General features: G+C 31.7%; 1 protein-coding gene across 3 annotated transcripts; it reads left to right on the top strand.

Annotated features, from left to right (window-relative positions):
* The first annotated feature begins 5,281 nt into the window (after positions 1-5,281).
* Positions 5,282-20,509, top strand: LOC120279090 (DNA-directed RNA polymerase III subunit RPC5). 3 transcript variants are annotated; one of them, XM_039285948.1, is made up of 14 exons: positions 5,282-5,719; positions 6,832-6,897; positions 7,162-7,266; positions 8,512-8,577; positions 10,343-10,438; positions 10,891-10,941; positions 13,314-13,420; positions 13,558-13,629; positions 15,717-15,768; positions 16,205-16,794; positions 17,337-17,552; positions 17,634-17,754; positions 19,160-19,272; positions 20,313-20,509. In XM_039285948.1, exons 1-13 carry the CDS (start codon positions 5,639-5,641, stop codon positions 19,232-19,234), a joined length of 1,698 nt encoding a protein of 565 aa, XP_039141882.1. In that variant the 5' UTR covers positions 5,282-5,638; the 3' UTR covers positions 19,235-19,272; positions 20,313-20,509. The 3 variants fall into 3 exon arrangements, with proteins under 3 accessions (XP_039141882.1, XP_039141884.1, XP_039141883.1); XM_039285950.1 differs by lacking the exon at positions 20,313-20,509 and adding an exon at positions 19,655-20,049; XM_039285949.1 differs by lacking the exon at positions 20,313-20,509 and adding an exon at positions 19,652-20,049.
* Positions 20,510-20,583: the final 74 nt, after the last annotated feature.

The following is a 20,583-nucleotide window of genomic DNA, read 5'->3' as shown; positions in this document are numbered from 1 at the left end:
TAATATAAATATATTATTATGTGTAATTTCTTATCAATATATATTTTTTACCTTTACAGGAAAAATTTATTTCCTCTATTACTTAATAAATTTTAATCCTTATGAAATCAAAAAACTATTTTGAAATTAGCATTAAAATATAATATTAATAAACATTTTAGTGTAATGAAAATTTAATCATTGCTTCATTGGTGCAATAATTTGATTATTTTTTTGGAAAATAAAACATTAATTATATTATATTATATTATATAAAATACAAAGAAATGCTTCATATCATGCACATAAAGTAAAGTTGCCAACTCAAGCTACTCTTTTAGTAATAGAAATAATTGATATAATAGTGGCAGTGCCTAAAATTACAATTCATCACCTAACTGGCACCATAAATGTTTATAAAGCTAATAATGATAATATCTTTTTATTTTCAGATCAAGTGTTTGATTTCTAATATTACTTTTGTCAACAATTCATATCGGTATGTTTAGTGTGCAGAAATTCCAATAATGGTATAATTATGGGGTTTTTAGTAGACGTAAGAATGATTGTTGCCTATTTATTTATTCAATAATCACTTGTGAATGTATGATATGTGATTGTTGTAGAACTACATGTGAAGGAATGTAAGCAAACAAAAGTTGACATATTTTAATGCCTAATATGGACAAAGTATCGATGGGATGAGAGTCAGACAATGGAGTTTCCATTTTTCACTCATGTTACATATATATAGAGAGAGAGAGAGAGTGTGTGTGTGTGTGTGAGTGAGTGAGTGTGTGTATGTCTGTTAATTTTTCTTTTTAAAAAAATAAATAATTAAAAGGTCTTATCTGTTTTTAATTATATATATTATTATTATTGATTATATATTTCATTTATATATTATATTGTTATAATATATATGTTCGTTTATTTAGTTTCCTTTTCTTCTCATTGGTCATTCTTGTCATTTCAACATTCAAATTAAACTAACTAATTATTATAATTTACCTTTAATCTTAAGCATTGTTTTTCTTATACTTTGTATGAATCCATCTCACTATAATTTGAACATCAAGGTCTCGATCAATGTTGCTCCTCTATTATTTCCAAATAAATAAATAAATAAACCAAATTTAATTTTTCTTTTTTTTTTAAATTAGGGTATATGGAATTATTTGTTTGTCTGTCTTTGCATTAGCTTTCTTGGAATCGACAGAAGGGACGATAGTTTTCTTCACCATGGAAGCATCCTTCTTTATCTGTTCTTTGGCCTAAATGAGCTTCATCTTCTAACGTGTTATTTTATTACTACCATAATCCTCCACTACTAATTTAACCCCTTATTCATTACCGGGTTATTTAATTCTTCTAATAGTTAATTCCTTGGTAGGAAGCGTACCTTTGAAGCGTTTAACAAATTTTTTAGTTTAATAAGTTTAGTTTACTTATTAAATGTTGTTTATTAGTTGTTATTATTATCATTAAGGTTTTATAATTATTTTTTAATTATTATTATATATATAATAGTAGGTAAAAAAACACAACAAAGTCAACATAATCCCTAATCAGAAAAGTGACATGTCCTGTCTTAATTATATTTAATAACAATGAGGAGCATTTATTGAGAAAGAGAAAAAGAAAGATTTTTTTTTTATCTAACACATCAAGGCACAGAATTATTTTGAAATTTCATTTCAATAACTCTGTTTATTAATTTTTTAGCCACAATTAGGAGGAAAATAATGAATTGCAAGTGCTCTTTTTTTAGGATGATTCATAAGTTAATCTTCATTACTTCCCGATTGTTCTAAATCATCCTTTTTCATCTCGATCTTCAGCTGCTCTAGCTTATTAATAAGTTTTGCAAGTTTATCCCTTAAGTTTTCATTAGCATCTTTCAAATCCTCCAATTTATACTTAACTTCATATAATTCTCTTTCACTCATATCTTTAATGACAATATTATCAATATTTTGAAGATGCCTTAGCTCGTAAATCAGCTTCTTTCTTTTTATATGCCTTGAATCCATATTGTTCATGTTTTCTAAGTTTGTCTTTAAATTTCATCTTGGCTACAAAATTTGGTTCATGATCCGGGCCACTTTTTCTCATTCATAACTTAGTAGTGGTAACTTTAATCTTTTGAGTATTTCCATAAGCATTACTTAAATTGCGCAGTGACAATGACAGAGTTTTGATTTTTCATTTTTTCAGCTTTTTACATATCAATAAATCCAATTATCACAATGTTATAAGCAATTATAAATAACAAACAAACTAATTATAATAATGTAATTCATAATTTTTTATTTAGGGTTTTCACATAAAATGTAAATGAAAAACTAAAACGTGCATTTTTTAACTATTTGTTTTTCAAAGTTAATAAAAATATTCCTACAAAAATCTTATTAAATTATGTATTGTCTCTGCTAATGTACACATCCAAATATGATCTTAGGTTTCATAAAAAAAAATTAAAACTATATATATAAATGCATACCTTGTGATTAATGTTTTGAGTTGGCTCTAAAAAAGTTAATAGGCGAGATGAATCATGAATGACTCAACTAAGTATTATAAAGAATTGTGTGGGTAGGGTTTTACATTATGTTATAATCACATGTGAGTGAATACTATGTGATTGCTGTAGAACCACATGTGAAAAAAATATAAACACACAAAAGTTGACATTTTTTCATGTCTCATATGACAGAGTATCGTTGGGATGTTGTATAATCATATGTGAAAGAATGTTATGTCCATCCCATTATTGAAACCGTGCCGTAGAAGCACATGTGAAAAAAAGTGCAAATACACAAAAGCTGACATCTTTTCATGTCTCATAGGATATAGCATCATTGGGATGGGCGTCAAATAATATAGTTTCCATTTTTCACTTGTATATATACAGTGGCAGAAGGAGAGGGGGCAAGGGGGTGATTGAGCACCCCCTTAGCTGGGAAACGCCCTCTCTCCCCTTGAAGGTACAAAGGGGTAGCACCCCTATGATTCATTAAAGCCTTACACTGGTTTTGAGTTTGGAAGTTATTTAAGTGTTTGATAGGTAAGTAAATCCACACTAATTTTTATATTAATAAAAAATTATGATTTTTCAAAACTTATGATTTTATATAGAAGTGTTGTATTGAATAATTGTTGAATATTTATTGAATAGTTATTACATGAAATAAAAAAATGAGTTATGAATTTAAGTTAAGTTATTTTTCAATTACATTATTTGTTAATTTGAGTTTTAATTGCTTATTGAATTAATTGTTAATTATATAGATATGGAGAGAATTTTAATACCTAAACCGAAAAGTTGTGAATCGGGAGTAAATGTTTCTTCTGAAACTAGCATTAGAGCACAAAAGAGAACTTGTGTTGAGAGTCTGGTTAAACCAGCATTCCCTTAGTTTTGTTTCAATTCCGCCGCTATATATATATATTATATATAAATATATATTGAAAGAGAGTGATGAAAAAAAAAATCAACACGTGGCGCATGTAGATGTTGGAATTTTAAGGAAAGGAAGAAATACAAAATATTAATAATAATAATGAATAAGGTTTTATTAGTTGAATGCCTTATACAAATATCAAAATATCACTCGTTATATAGGCTAAAACAAACTGATAAAACTCCATAATTTATTGAACTAAGTAACAAACAAAAATATCATCTAACAATTTGAATTATTCTCCAACACACTCCCTTATTTCAAATTTACAACTCATTAAAAATAAAAATTTTATAGAACTTTAAACATGGAGCACTTCTTCCATACTTTTAATATTTGTGAAGCACTTCTCTTCAGTATATGATGCACTTCTCATCAACCTGCAATTATTAGAACAAATATCTTCAAAAAACTTCTTGGTGCACTTCTCACTAATCAATTCAAAAAAATAGTTTCTGCTTCATCCACTTCTACTAACTTTGTAAATTCTTTTGCAATTTTTTTTTTTTATAGATGCTAGAACTTTTGCATTTGAAACATTGAGGCTTCTCCTTCTAGCCAATAATCCTTCTCTTCACCTTGGTTGCTACTAACTATCTTGATCATCCACATGTCCATCATAATCATCCGCAGGTCCTCTAAGATCTATAAGGCTCAGATACTATATTGAAATTTTAAGGAAAAGAAAAAATACAAAATAATAATAATAAAAATTTATTATTTGAATGCCTTATACAAATTTTAAAATATCACTAGGTTAAAACAAACTGATAAGACTTCACATTTTATTGCACTAAGGGGTTGTTTGGTTGTCTGTAAGTGAAATTACATGTAAGTGAAATTACAGTGTAAGTGAAAATGCTGCATTTCTATTTACATCACTGCTGTTTGGTTTGCTGTAACTGAAAATGCTGCATTACTTTTAATTTGTTTGGTTTGATGTAAGTTAGAAGATATGGTTACCATGTAAGTAGAGGGGGTGAGATTACCCCAATATACTGTATTATTATTAATTATTTAATGCATTTTAAAAAAATAATTTAAACTATAATAATTAATTTAATTTAATTTAATTTAATTTAATTTAATTTTTAAATTAAATTAAATGATTTAATAAAGTATTTATTACATTTAAAAATAATAATTAGAAACTCAAATAACTAAGCCAAATAATAATAAGAAACTTAAATAATTAAATACTAACTCTAAATAATTAATTTAACTCTCCCCATCTACTCTTAACACTAATGTAAATTAATTAATTAATTAACTTAATAATAATTTTATTAAATTAAAAAAATATATAAAAATTCTATAATTTTTATATAAAATATTTTTTTAATTAAAAATTAAATACAAATTGGTATATTTTAAATAAAAATAAATTTAATAAAATATAAATAAGTATAAGTTTAATTATATTAACAATTGATTATATGTAAGTTTTTCATTTTCTTTTTAATGCATAATTTGGAGAGTGAAGAATGGTGATTTTAACTCAAATGTTTGTCTGCGATTTCAACTTACATGAAAAATTTGTTAGTAATTGAAACGCAAAGAAATAGACACTATCGCAAAAACTGTTTATACGTAAAACCGATTTCACAAAGAAACCAAACAGCTTTTTACATGAAACCAGTTACATTACTAAATGAGTTACGGAACTCAAACAGCCCCCTAAGTAACAAATAAAAATATCATCTAACAACTTTGAATTATTCTCCAACAGTGTAGATTAACGGGTTTGCATTCATACTGGTTAACAGGTTAACGGGTGAAACCCGTTTAGAAGTTGGGATCCATTATTCTCGTCGGGCGTGCATTCTCTTATTCACTACTTTGGGGTTTAAGCGAAGAAGGCTTGGAGAAGCCCAAACCCCCTGCGAGATCGCCGGCGATGGACGGCGCCGGCGAAGAGAAGCCCTTCGACTTCTTCGACGATGCTCTCGGCATCGACTCCGGTCTCTCGCAATCTCGTCCTTCGTCTTCGCGTGGCGTCTCTCGTTTCCAGCCCAAAGTTAAGGGCAAGGTCAAGGCCGAACCCATTGATGCTCCCCTTCCCCCTCGGATCCCCTTAAACAAGGAGGAAACCCAAGCTTGAAGTCCCGGCCCCCGCCCCCGCCTCCGCCCCCGTCCCTACTGGTGTTCCCGCTCCAGCCTCTAATGGGTTCTCGGATGAAGACCCTATCAGCCTGATGGATATCGATGGTGGAGAAGACTGTATAATTAAAGAGATTGATGTCTTCTTGAATCCTTCTCTCGATGATCAGACCAAGGTGAGGCATTCGCCTATTTTCTTTGATTTTGATTCAATATTTTGATCCTTTGGGTAGGCAGTAATGTTGTTTAATTATTGAATGTGCCCTAGAATCGAAATTGAGAAAAATTCGCCCAAAATTTCTAATTTTGTTTCTTTTATTGATGTTGGCGCCGTTATATTTAAGTTTTATTCAGGTTTCCTCTAATTGCATCGTTATGGTGATAATTGATTGTGTACTGCTGAATTTGTGCATGAGAACCGAATTGATCCGGAGTCATTACATCTATGAGCGATCTTCTCACTCAAAAGGTTTATTTGTGTGTTTATATAAGTTGCTCGAGTTTGATTTTGAGTTCATGCAAGCAACGTTCTGTTATTTTGATGTATACTTATGCAAAAGTAGTTATCTTACACAAACATATTGGCTGACTTGCAGTTTAGCATAACATGCATAGTGTTGATTTTAGTTCAACTCTAGAATGATGTTTGGTAAAAGCTGTGCAAGATGGATGTTTGTACTTGTATTTGATTTTGTCATGTGCCATTGTTAGCATCTTCAATTTTTTCATATTTGAACGATGGTTCAGTTTTAAAAGTAAAGCAGCATATATTTTGTTGTATATAAGTTTTGGAAGTGAGCTTTGATATACAAATTAACCTTTAATTGCATCCAAGATGACATTGATGGTTATAAGTTTTAATCTGTATTAATTTTACAGCAAAATGTTAGAGACATGTGTTTCTCCCCCTCTCCTACTCAGCTACTCTAAAGTCTTGTTATGATCAGGAATATATTTTCTGTGGTCTTAGTTAAGATTTTAAAGCTCTATCTCATGTGTGGACATTTGTGTATGAATATGCTCTAGTATGTGAAGAAATTGGTCTGAAAAGCCAAAGTCTTTTATGTGATTCACTTTGATGGCTTTGTTCCTGTTGCGTCCTTGTTTTTTTTTTCCTTTTTAAGGATTTTTTACGCCTAGATGCTCTTTCCTTCTAAATCTATTGTTCCTTTTGTTCTTCAATGTTTGGTTTCTTTCATATGTGCATGAATGCATAGGTAAGAGAAATTTATCTAGTCTAATTGATGGCTAGTTCTGTTCACCTCATGGATGCTATTCTTTCTTGCAGCTATATGTTATGCAATATCCACTTAGACCTTCCTGGCGACCTTATGAAGTAAATGAAAAAAGCAAGGTATATATTCTATGTTTTTTCCTCCTTAACATGGTATGAAACTGAACCTCGGCACCATCTGATGTGAGAGGCTATGGCTGTTTATCCTATTTTCTGCTTTTTTGTGGAGAGATTTTCATCACTTATTGTCTATATGATTTGGAGGATTGTTTTATCTTTTACCAAATCAATGTTATAGTAGACCATCTCATACACTCATATTATTGTGTTTGAGCATGGAAGATTAATAGATCTATAGCCTTTAGTTTGCACTGCTTTTTGCAGGTTAAAATTGATGCTAGACAATCCAAACTTGAGGTTGATTTGAATTTGGATGTTGGGGTTAATTATGATGAAGATGCAGCAGACCCATTGTTTGAAAAGAAAGTGGTAAGTACCTTTCAAATTAGATGATTCTGTGATGGAATGTTTGGATTATGTGATGGAATGTTTGGAGTTGTTTTCCTAGCTATGATATTCTAATACTATGGATATTACTCAGAAAGGCCTATGATCACCTCAAGGCACTCTTTGATCTTTGCTTTTTCTTCCATTTGAGCATGGACCATACACATGAATTGCATGTTGATGCTTTGCACCTAGCCTGCTTGCTAAATGGGACATAAATTGCTTGATGTGTTTCTTAATGTAATAAAGGTATACATGGCCTACCTACTCAAGGAAGCTTGGTTTGCACACTGTTCAAGTGGGCATTAGGACATGGTATTCTATGAACTTCTGTTAATGCCGAATCAGGATAAACAAAAATAAAACTAAAACTTGGCGAATGATTTTTATTGGTGGTAACATCCCACAAATGATAGGATACTTTATAACAAATTTTCTATTCTCTATCTCTTTCCTTGTAAAGTTCCATATATGTATGTATTTTATATATATATACATATATTTGTTTGCAAACTCTAGCTTTTCTTACTGAGCTACAATTGTTTTTTGCCTTTGTTATATAGCACACTTAATTCAATTTTGGTTTAAAAACCCAATATGTACCTGTTTGGTTGGTTGGCATTTATATTTAAAAAATATAATTAAAGTACCAAATCTTATAGAAATATTAAAAGATAGAAAGCATTGGACGATAACTGATAATTTCTCTCGTTATGATCTCTTATACTTCCTACATGATAAAACAAAAGCATGATATTAGTTAATAATTTTCTGAAATTCTAAATTTTTTAATTTTAACTAATATTTAAATTCGCTGATACTAAAACAGTGACTGACTTAGTTTCTTTTTAACCTTATACTGGCATTAAATTGGTAATCATGATACTGCCTAAAGCTTACTCCTGCATAATGGTAAGCATTGTTAATTTTATTATGGCTGATTTTATAAAATTTTGAAATACATTGGAAAGCATGGTTTACTAGATATATTTTGTGGAATGGTTTACAGAATAATATCTTGTGAATTTTGTCTAGCCATTTCTCACTTTTACCATGCAATTAATGTATGGTGAAAAATCAACTGGTTTGAATTCCCGTCTTATTTCTAAATGAAAACCAATATTTTGTATCTTGTAAAGGTTGATATTTGAAAAGTTATCGCAAATTCTTAAATAATGATTTATGATACCATCATGATAACGTATATATTGCTTTTATATTTGCTAGACGCTATCTTCATCTGAGGTACCTTTCGCAACTCAGTATGCTGTTGGCGTTTTGGTCGGAGACAAGGTAAGCTCTTTCATTAATTTGTTGACCTTTTTCTAAGTTTTTCTTTTTTCTTTCAAATTTAATTTTACAGCTACACCATATCATTAAGTAATGTTAACATTAATGATATTTTATGATTTAATAATTATGCAAAATATGAGCTGATACTATTGTTTAACATCGATATAAAGTATGGGCTGATAATATTGGTTAGCATGGTATACGTTTAAAATTTGCTTAAGAGTTAAAGCTATATGTTTCCATGAATTTAAGTATTAGGGGTAGTTTGGTTATTTTAGATTTTGGCTACCAGACGTGCAAAATTTGATAGATTTTTTTTATTGGTATTCTTATTTAAGTTGAGTTTTTGAGTAAGTCTAGAAGTTCATCTAAGCCCGTTATCTGTATTCAAAATTTACTTACTAATCTCTATAAAAAGGACATTGATCTTTTCTAAGAGATAATTTAATGAATGATATAGTTTTTTTTAGCTTTATGCTATTTTGAAGTTGATTGTCTTCTTTTAAGTGTCATATTATTTCCTAGAAACCATAAGTGTGATTTTCTAGAAATGATAGGCTCAATTTTTAGGTTATGTTGCATCAAATAATGATCAAACTTGGAATTTAAGCGACTTGGACCATGAGTAAAAATGTGGAACTGAAAATTTAATCTTGGTAGTGTGCTTGGCCAAACTTTTGGAGCTCATTAAAATTTGAAAGTTGAGTACCAAATTTTTCTACCAATGGGTGGTTGGTTGGTTGCTTAAAACACACAACATTTATCACATTATTCCCGTGCGAATTGGGTTGTTTAATTTAATTGGACGCGTAAATACTCATTAATAAATATTTTAAGGGTTAATAAAGCCACAGATGGCCGTGAAAGTTTGTGTCATTGTTTGTTTTGGTCTCTAAACTTTGAAAGTGCTTATTTTTTGCCCAAACTTGATGAAAATATTAGTCTTGATCGCTTCGTCTATTGGGGCTGTTAGTTAGGTGCTGAGGTGGCCATTTTGCTATGACATGGCAATTGATGTGGCACATTTTACCACCTCAGTTTCCATGTTAGCATTTAAAATTATTGTTGTTTTCTACAAAAATGGTAATGACCTGACAAAGTGTGCCTTTTGCCATGCCAGCACCATCCATAGTCCCTGTAAGGCATGCCTTTTGATGTTGATGTGGCAAATTTTGCCATACCAATGACAATTTTTTTTAAATAGAAAAATAATCTTTCACTAGTGATGTGGCAGCTAAGGTGGCAAAATATGCTATGTGGCTATTCATGTCATTTGCCACATCATCTCTAATGGCCACCTCAACACCTAACTAACAGCCTGACAGATGGAGCTGCTGAAATGAACATTTTCATTAAGTTTGAGGGCTAAAATAAACATTTTTATAGTTTAGAGGTTGAAACGAACAAGTACCCATACTTTAGGGCCATTGGTGGCTTTAATCCATATGTTAAAGTCAGTATAATGTTTTTTTCACCAAATTTTGGGGTAATCTCTTTAGCTTTAGGCTTAAATGTATGAATGGATATCTGTGCCACTTGTTAAATGGTGTTTCCATGGGCAGGCGGGGTTAATATAGTGCACATGATGTTTGTGCATCAAAACTGATGCTGTTCTTTTCTAACGACTTGAATGTGTAAGCATAAACTAACTCATCAACTGAAAAAGAAAGCTAAAACAAACATTCCAATAGGGTATGATTTATTACCAACTTTCTCTGATCTGTCATGATCAAACATAATTGTAACAAGCTCTAAAGCCTTGCAGCTGTACTTGAATCCTCTTGATAGAGTGGTGCAGTTTCGACCTTCAATGGCACATGCAAACAGTGATGGGTTGCAGAAGAAGAAGAAAATTGTACAGGTACCACCATATACTGAGGAAATTATGAAAGTTTTATCAATGCACTCTAGATAATATGGATCTGCTCAATTTTATTGATCTTTTGTGACAATTGGATATGAGTATTACAGTCAAATTAGCCTTTATGGCTTTCGGTAATTGATTCTCTTGTTTGATTATTTTAAAATCCCAACTTCAAATGATACTCTCTCTTTCTTTATTAGTGTGGTACTCTTCCGATGTGCTCACTAATGTTCTTGATATGAATAGGTGACCTTACAAATTTTTTCTTCAAATGGGTTTTTCCCCCCATTATCTGATCATGTTGTTGTTTACTACAACCTATTGATGCGTTGATATGTTTTTCTTTCAGATGATGAGGTTTTGCCCCTTTGTTTTCTTGTTTTCTGTTTTCTCCTTTTGCATGCAGAACGTTACTCATGTTATAAACTTCATTTTGTTTTCCTTATCAGGAGAAGGCATCATCTTCAAATAATTCTCTCCAAAATGTAGATAATACTGAGGTGAGCATAATTTTGTTTAACTTGTTAATATGGAATTATTATCTCATGCGTTAGTTAGAAAGGATATATCACTTTTGGCTGGTATTAGGCTTTGACTTCTCCTTGGGTTGGGATAAGCCCTCGGTGATTCTTGCACTTTCCATTTCTTTTAGTTGAATTTAGGCTTGACTAGTTTTTGTTTTAAAATAGCATGGCAAAATTTCAGCCAAATGCTAAAGTTCATGGGCTTATATTTGGATTTTTCGTGCTGGTCTATTTGTTTAACTCTGACTAATCTTAAAAATAGAAATCATGCATTGTTATTTACATCCGACCAAACAAGTGATGATGGAAATATAATGATTAAAACCATTTTTGGTCAATATACGTTTTCCCCAATGTTCATTTTATATTTGTACTTTAAACATTGTTAATTTCCATCCCTATACTTTGCAATTTTTTTTTTATTTTTGTCCTCAACTTTGATGTGGTGGACAATTGTTCTATAGTCATCAATGTGGCACTTCTTATTGGCCCATTTTGTCTTACCATCAACTACGAGAATTATGAAAAATTATTTTTTAATTCTTTTAATATTTTTTGGACTTGATGATGTGGCAACGATATGCCACATGGCAAATAATAATAATTTTGATTTTTTAAATTCTTTTTAAAATGATGAAATGGAATTATGGCTGCGTTATCTTGCTACGTTGCCTTTTCTTAAAGTCTTAATTGCATTTTTATCCCTACACTTAGCGGCTTTGGCCCAATGCCCATTTTTATCCACTTTAATATGTTCAAGATGCTCCCTGTACTTTGGCTTTTTGTTCCTTTTAATCCCCATACTTTCAAAATGTTTAATATGGCAGCCATTTAATATACGATCCGAAATCTATGATTATTTTATTCACTATCTCAATCTGAAATATTTCTTTTAGTTTTTAAAACAACATATAAGATAGTTATGTGAAAATCTGCTCATCTTGGTAGGCTATATCCACTTCCGTCCTAAATTTGAAGTCAATTAGGGAAAGAAAATCGGCTATGTTGAACATTTTGAAAATATGAGAACAAAAATGAACAAGGTAAAATACAATGATCAAATTGTAGATTTTAAATGCTCAAGGATCAAAATGAACAATATGACGAAGTACACAGACCAAAGCTGCGCTTAAGTTTTATTTTATTTTATTTTATTTTTTTTTGGAGAAGTTATGATGATATGGAACCATATGCCATGCCATCTTGCCATTGTGCTCCTACATTAGTGCCAGCATAAAAAAATAAACAAAAATACATAATGAAAATGAACATGTTTAACGTATAAGAATGGTAATGAATACTTGGTCAAAATACGGGACCAAAAATGGCTTTATTATCAACATATAAATGTCAGACTTTTATGCATGTAACTCCATGTTATTGCATTCCACTTTCATGAATTTGACCCTTGATAGCTAAGAAATTGGAACTCTAAGTTTCTGTAGGTGTAAATTCTCTCTCTAAATGATGGCCTAGCTATGAAACAATGAGTACCATAATCATTTCCAGTAAAAGATACAAGGAAAATAAATTTATGCAAAATCTTAATTCACTAAAATTGACCGACAATCTAGAGCATATACATAAAGAAAATGAAATGATATGAAAATTTGTCAGGAATAGTTGAAGCAACAAACTCAAACAATCGGGTTGACCATGAAATTAAAAGCAAGATAATAGTCTAGAAATGGAAGACTTAAAGAGTTACATGGAATCCTCCAAATCAGGGGAAAAATTAAGGGTAGTGGAGGAGTATATTTCCCTACTTTCTGGGGAGAGATTATAAATACAGGATAATTTTGTAGCCACATCTTAATACTCTCAAATTGGAAATATTATAAATAGTAGTCTTACACTAACTACTCAAAGCATTGCTCAGTCAACTCTCTCAAAATAAGACAGGGATTCTATATATACATGTGATGTGAAAATATAATCATAATAGGTTCACGGATTAGCTTTTATTGGACTCAAGCACAAGCTCTAATCGATCTTAAACCCTGGTCCTAATTCAACTCAAGATTACAATTGGGCTTCCAATAAATTTTCAAGATCTTCAAAGATCCACAAGCTGGGTTGACCTGACAATTCAAGTCACATCAACCAAATTTGTGGCAAGAATGTCCTTTTGGCTTGATGGATGGGAAGGATTTTGATTACTTTGTTCAATGTATGTTTCCTTTTGACAATGCAAGACTATCGTTTTCATTTGCTGTAGCATTCCCTACTCATATTTGAAATTCTGGGTATTTAGGGGAAAAGACAAGATATACAATATGGCATACTCAACGCACACTTTATGTTGTCTTGTAAGGAATTTGTCTGGATCCATCTTATGAAATTTGCAGGATTGGGTTTACCTGGATTACCATGCAAAGGGAAGTCCATTCTCAGGCGCATACCAGCAAAGGATGGTTGCAGAAGTGCATGATCCTATGCAATTTGTGATGTCACCGTGAGTGCTGTAGGATAATCACTTGATAGCCATTTTCAATGTTGTGCATGGTTTATCACTTTTTCTAGCTGAAATTCAAATTATTAATTGGTATAACTTTGCAATCTTAAACAAGACCTTTTTATTGTTTTCTAAAGGTGTGACTATATCAACTCCTTGTGTCCAGTAACATCATCAGACTCCAAGAATACAAAAGGTCTGTCAAGAAGGTATGACAGTTCATGTGAATAAATATACTTTGGATACTTGCATCTTCTTTCAGAATAACAAAATCAAATGCATGATTACTGTCATTCATTGCATATGTTATATATCCCTTTTACAGTGAAGTTGCACTTTGTCTTCATTCCATTATTTCCTTTTGTGTAGTTGTTCATTTCTTATATTCTGGGTCAATTTTTATGTCCTCTTATCTTAATTATCTTAATGTTGTTAGTATGAAAATTCAAGCATAAATTGGTTTTATTGTGCACTCATTTGGAATTTTTTCTTGTTAAAAAGTGCACCCAAGTGCCGTTTATTGTTTTCGAGTGAAATTTGCCTTTGCTTTCTTGTTGCAACTTATTATATTCATAATTGCTTCTGAAGATCAGACTGCAATAGCTTGAGTTTCTTAAAATCTGGGCTTTTGTGGTAAGAAAACTTAACCAAATTTGAGCCACTTGTAAGCTCCAATTAGCTTTGTCCATTTGGGTGTTTTTCAGCTTGTGGGATCAGTAAACTGTGAACTCTCACGTACTTCTTTTAATCTTTTTTTATTCTTTGGTTCTATGTCTCTTTGTTTCTAAGGTAAGATTTTGTAATCTTCCTTCCCTCCATTTAGTATTGTGACAATACTTTTGATAGGTGGAGCCTTTTTTCCATTAAGTTGTTGGACTTAGGGATGACAATGTCATGGGTACCCATGAAAAATACAATTCCAAGCCCAAAGCCTATGAAAATTCCTAGCATACAAGAAAAGCATTATATGTTCAGTAATAACGATAAATGAAATTTTGTATATGTGCCCATATAAAGTGCATATTTGTGTATACATTCTTATAAAATACATATTGTGTATATACCATCACAAGACACTACCTTTTGTGTTTTGGCAAAAATCAAACCAATTTTTTTGGTTGACAATCAATCAATTTTTTTATTATGTTACATTTGACAATTTAGAAAGTAAATAAAATTATTATGAATATATATAAAAATGTACTTTTGTAAGGGTGTATATATGAGAAAATAATTTACGAAATATTTTTTAATTTTCATTAAAGAACTAGGTAACCTTTAAATGCTTCAACAGTTTTTGTAGAATTTTAAAATAAAAAAAATTAGTTGAAATTTGAAGCCACATGATCTCTTAATAGATAAATGATAAACAAATAAGCTAATCTCATTTAATTAATTAGTAATTCAAGCAAATATTGAAAAAAAAAAGAAAGAAGATATTTAGGGTAAAGTTATGCAATATATATATATATAAAGAAACTTAAGAAGACATTGAAATATTCTACGATTCAATCCCCCAGTGAGAAGAAGAGAATTTTTTTTCCTTAGTTTGAGTTGAGTATGAAAAACTCTCTACATGTTTGAATATTTTAAATAAAAATTAGGAGAAGGCAAGTGTTTAAATTAAGGTAATATAGCAAAAGATTTTTAGATGCATTCTATATATATACACACATATATATGTAGACACTAGGCATAAATATATTATTTGTGTTTTAGGTTTCACGAGTTTATATTGGTTACCTTGTAGTATATATGGGTTTGGATTTTCGGTACCAAAGGAACAAATGCTAAACTTGTCCCAAATTTTCTCAGGTTTTAATTTTAAATCCTAAACCATCCCAAACCCCAATAAGGGTTCTTAATCAGTCTTATTAGGGTTTGGGTAGACCCTGTATCCATCCATCAAACCTATGAAAATTTCCATTCCTAAATAAGATCCGCATCAAGGCATCAATTTGTGGGTTGCTGGTTCTTTATTGACCAAATGTTGTGTATGGAGCAGGAAACAGAAGCATCCTTTTTATGTCTCTCACCTTTTTTAATGTGAATTGACATTTAACTTTCATACTAGCATATTAGATTTTATAAGATATGTGGTCTTCTTTGTTTTCCCTAATTTCTGTGGTCCTCAAGTGTACTAATAAGAATAGTAACTGATTATGCGCTTTGATATGTGGTAAAAGTTTCTTTCTTTATTTTGTTTTATTGTTATTGAATATTTTACTGTTTTAATTGAGAACCCATGGTACTTTTTACCAAGAATATTTATTTTCTGTGCCAACCAATGCAACAGGAATTTGCTTATGATGCCACTGGAAGAAAGGCTCAAAAAATGGTTTTGTGAGGTACTGGCCACTTACACATTATCTTGTACATGCAGTGTGCACTGTCATAATTTAATAATTCGAAGTATTGGAATTCTACTTGCGAATGTTAGTTGATTTAATAAATTCTACTTGATTAATAAGTATTTTCCCTGCAATGTATTTAATGTAATTGTTTTACTTACTGCCACATTTATTTTAATGAACTGTTACCATCCCTTTCAATAATCCTCTAAAAACACATGCGCATGTGCACTGGCACCACCGCTGCCACCACCACTGCCACCACCATCACCATCATGTACACACCCAATCACCACATCATCTTCACGCACAATCAGCAGCACCACCACAACCACCATCCTCATCACACGCGCATGCACACACACAACCTTCTTTGCAATCTTCATTACCAAACATCCAGGTATGTTTTCTTAACTATGTCATGCACTTGCAGGGCCCTCAGATTAACCGATTTAATGCACTTGTGCATCTTGCTCCCAATGAATCAATAAATGAAGTTTTAAAGGTGATTCAGCAGTATGCTGATTTGGTTCAAGGATTGTGGATTACAAAAAGTTCTTTGCTATTCAAGGAGGAGCAGGCTCGTGTTAGGGACTATTTCCTCTTTCTGCTAAGTAAGAATCACGTAGTGCCCTCCAGTAAAATCACTGGAACAAAATTTGGTGAAGTTTCCTATTTGAAAGAAATGATGAGTCAATTAGCAGTTAAAGGTCCCACAAATGATTGGAAACTCAAAGATGCTCCTGATAGTTCCTTTATTGAAAGATTTCCAAATATTATAAAGGAGCAAGAATGTGCTTGGTCAAGTCGTGAGATGCATTTCTTGGATCTTTCCGCTCCTGCTGGGAAAGACAAAGTTCTGATGACTAAGAGTTCTCTAGATTCTTCAGGTGGAGTATCACGGGTTGCAAATAGAAGTAATGATGTCTCAGCAAGTACTAGAACAAATGCCCTGTCAATTGAAACCCGGGAATGTCTTCCTAAAGTTGTTCAACAAATTTTACGTAGTCAGAAGGTTTCAAGGTAATTTGAAATTTACCTTCTCTTATATACAAATATTTGATTCTTTTGGTAGCTGTTTTTGTTGTAAATTCTCTGTATTGATTACTTTTGTTTCTTTAGGCATCTTTCATTTATAAGGGCATGTGGTATGGTTAAATTAATTTATATTTGTGGTAGTTTGGTATATAATTTGATTGTTATCTTTTCCTCTTTCTTCAGACATATAACCGCAACATTACCTTTTTATTTTAGAGGAAACTGGATTGACTGTTAGTTCATATGCAATATTAATTTCATTTGTTATATCCATGCTCTGTATAACTTTTGGTTAAGTAGGGAAGGATTAAAATTCTCATGTTCTACCTGCCCCATTTATCAAATGAAAACTTTTTTTCATTTCTCTTCACTGAGTCTCAATCGAAACATGTTTATACTTGAATTCATATTGTTGGAACAAAGATTATTGTTTTGTTAATTTCTCTGCATATTGTTATTCTTGAGACATCTTGCTTAGTGTCTTGTGACTTTAGTCAATTCTGAAGCTTGCTCAATTTGTCTCCCAGCCCAAAGGCGATAGTTCAGGGCTTAAGGGAACTTGCTAAAGTCCTACGTGCTAAGCCAAAAGACGATCGTCGATATGTGGCTGTCTCTGATGCTGCAGTTTATGCTGCCAAGGCATCTTTTTCTGAACTCCAAGTGGTTCTAAATCAAGTAGCAATTAACATTCATGGGGTATATGTTGCAAAGTCTATGGGTAATTCTTCAATTGATCCATTAAGGTATGAGTAGTACATTGCATTTCTTTCAGTGCCAAATGTCACTATCTTTTTGGTAATGACATGAGATATTCTTCCAAGCAGAGATGTTGTTATTGAACTATTCTGCCACAAGGAACCTCAAGCAAAGTTAAAAAAACAGGAAGTACAGCAGGCTGCTCAGATTCGCCTCAAAAGGGATATCACTGAAAATGAATATTTTCTGGTTAGTGGAAAAGCTGGAAATGTTTTTCTTCAGTTTGACCCTATACTTTTTTATTTACTTGGTTGCTGTCACATGTATAGTTCATATACCATGCCAATGTGAATTAGTCAGCTAACTGATCTGATGCCAGAGATAAATCCACTTTTCTAACTTGATTATGGCCTCTTCCTAATGAGGTGGCGTGTTCAAGCCCATGGTATGGTTTGTCCTGAAAATATCATTAATTCAAAACATGCGATTGCCTTCTTCCAGGATGGTCTTTATCATATACAGCTCCAATGTGGTCATGAACATTCTTAAAATGTCCAGGTGGTTTCAGGTAAAATTAAAGGGGTATTGCGCTGTTGTTGTTTGTATCATTTGTCAAATGAAGATCTAGGAACTAAACCAATCATTAAGATCACTTTTGCTGGAGGCCTTTATGGTGCAGTGGATCTAGGGTTTCTCAAGCTCTAGATCCACTGTAATTTGAGAGCATTACCATTGTTGTCCTTAAATAAATGTTATTTGATTTAACTGTAGTTCTTGTCTGTTTGCCAAAAGTGACCAAATTTTGCTGTATTCATATCGTTTAGTCATCGAACAACAAATTACTTTTTTTAGTTTGTCTCTGTGTGTGTGTACATCCATGCACTATAAGTCTATAACTTTTATTTGCCAACAGATGCAAAATAATTGGTGCTTAGTGCTACACCTGTGTACCCATAATTTTGTGTGAACCAGCTTAAAGTGTTCATCTTATTTTTGTCTTATTTAAAAGCATTTATTCACTACAATGCATGCCCAGCTTCATTGTTAAAAGCTTGGTGGCGAGGGTTTTGTGAGTCTTGTATTCTTTTTCAAAACTTGGTGAAATACTTTTCTTACTCTCTTTGTGTGATGTAGATTAAATTGGCCAAACCACTTAAAAGTTATCTTTCTTTTTTTTTCGCTTAGTCTATATAATGTGTGATTTTATCACTATATCTTTTGCATGCATAGATCAAGATCAGTAGTGTGGATCTATTGTCCTTCACAGTTTTTTTTTTGTCTTGATTATGATTGTTGAAGAGGCAAGGGTTTTATGTGTCTCTTGTACTCTTCTCCAAATGTGACTGGCCTTACCCTGTATAGATATATTTATTTATTATAAATTCAAAATTGCATATCTAATCTTTTCATTAGCTTCTTGTCAATGTCCATCCGTGGAAAGTAATATTACAGGTCCTTTTTTGCCCCCTTATATCATGTGATATATATACCTAGCATTATTAAATACTATGCAATTTTGTAGACGATCTGATGATAGTTATGCTTTGTATATCATTTCTAACTTCGTACTTACAGTTCCATTTACATTAGTTAAATATGATGGGTTTTTAAAGTGTTAATAGGATAAGCTGATAAAAGCATTGAATTGTGGCAGGTTATGAAAGACCTCTGTGATTCAAAGAATGGCGGCGTATGGGTCCTTAAAAATGGTGATCGGAGCCCAAACTAATGCTTGTGCATCTCAATTGTTGTGGATATATTTTTCTGGTAAATATTTCAAGTGATATAGTTCATTTACTATTTATGCATATACACTATCTTTCACTCAAAATGTCTAACTAATTTTACTAGGAGCACGTCCTTGTGTGTTTTTATGTCCATTTGTTAATTAACAAATGGACTATTTCCTAATTCTGATTGTGATGATGAGATTTGAATGGTTTCATTTCGTATTCCTTTCAGTACGTGCTTTACAATTCTCACCATTTAAATACATTGTTCACAATAAATTCCGTCATGATTTGTTATTTCGTTATATATATAGATGAATGGAAGTCTTCCTGTCATCTTGATGAACTAGGCTTATTTGTCTTGACTCAAATGTTCTAAATGTTTAAATGATGTTTTATTTTTCTCCATTTTCCAGCAGCCTAGGCCAATTCGATCTCTTGAACTTCTCTGCCTCGTCTAACATTAGCCATATTTTGACAATGCATTGCTTAACATCTATCGGTTACGTTGAAAATGATGTATACCCTGCTACCTGGCCCCTTCAGCAATTTGCTCTTTGATGTCATTGTGCTGTATCTTGGAAAACAAACCCATTGTAATATGATGTCAAAGTTTCATGCTGAAAGCTGAACACAATGAACAGGAATTTTCAAGTTTTCGCTTGCACATAGTCCCGGGAAATTGCTGTATATGTGAAAGTATTTCATGATCCTTAGATTACCTGCTGCAGTTGCAAGTTTTCACACATTTTTGTATTTGACTTGGGGGAACATCCCATGCAATTTTTTCAAGTATTTATTTGGTTTACTTGTCTTTTGGATAAAATCCCTTGTTTGCCCTTCAGATGTTTAGGTATTTTGATGTTTGGACTAACTTTATATTTTTGTAAATTTTTTTGAAGGGTTATTTTGATTAGCTACTGATTTTGATTAATTATATAATACTTTTTGGTTGGTAGGTTAACCAATGAAGAATGCATGATTACAATGAGTTTTTTTTTTTTCAAGGATTTGGCAAAGATATTGAAGTTATTTTTAATTGACTGATAAGGAAGGGTTGTGGGTACTGTTTTGCAGATTTCCAATGATAATTTGCGCATACACTGTTGGGAATCCTGGAGGGGTATGTTTGGCAGAAAGTTGCTTGTAAAAATGAATAATTGTTAAGATATCCTTGTAAAAATTCATATTTGCTTACATATTACCAAAACACACTTCCATTGGTAAAAGATCAATTTAAATTTTATTTTAGAAAACCAAACTTATTACCTTTACGTCTTGTCCTCTCACAAAATGAACAAAAGAAAGGCAGTTTTACCAAAAATTTTTACTTGCGGTCATGGTTAGT

The sequence above is a fragment of the Dioscorea cayenensis genome, chromosome 16, assembly GCF_009730915.1.
Source record: "Dioscorea cayenensis subsp. rotundata cultivar TDr96_F1 chromosome 16, TDr96_F1_v2_PseudoChromosome.rev07_lg8_w22 25.fasta, whole genome shotgun sequence".
In the NCBI taxonomy this organism is placed as follows: domain Eukaryota; kingdom Viridiplantae; phylum Streptophyta; class Magnoliopsida; order Dioscoreales; family Dioscoreaceae; genus Dioscorea; species Dioscorea cayenensis.
The sequence above is the reverse complement of the archived record's forward strand: the minus strand, read 5'-3'. Positions and strand labels throughout refer to the sequence as shown.

What these genes read in the sequence shown, in the direction of transcription:
- LOC120279090 (XM_039285948.1), top strand. Translation starts at nt 5,639, where the DNA reads ATGGATATCGATGGTGGAGAAGACTGTATAATTAAAGAGATTGATGTC. An exon ending in AAAATGTAGATAATACTGAG is followed by an intron (nt 10,942 to 13,313) that starts GTGAGCATAATT and finishes TGAAATTTGCAG; the next exon opens with GATTGGGTTTACCTGGATTA. An exon ending in ATGCAATTTGTGATGTCACC is followed by an intron (nt 13,421 to 13,557) that starts GTGAGTGCTGTA and finishes TGTTTTCTAAAG; the next exon opens with GTGTGACTATATCAACTCCT.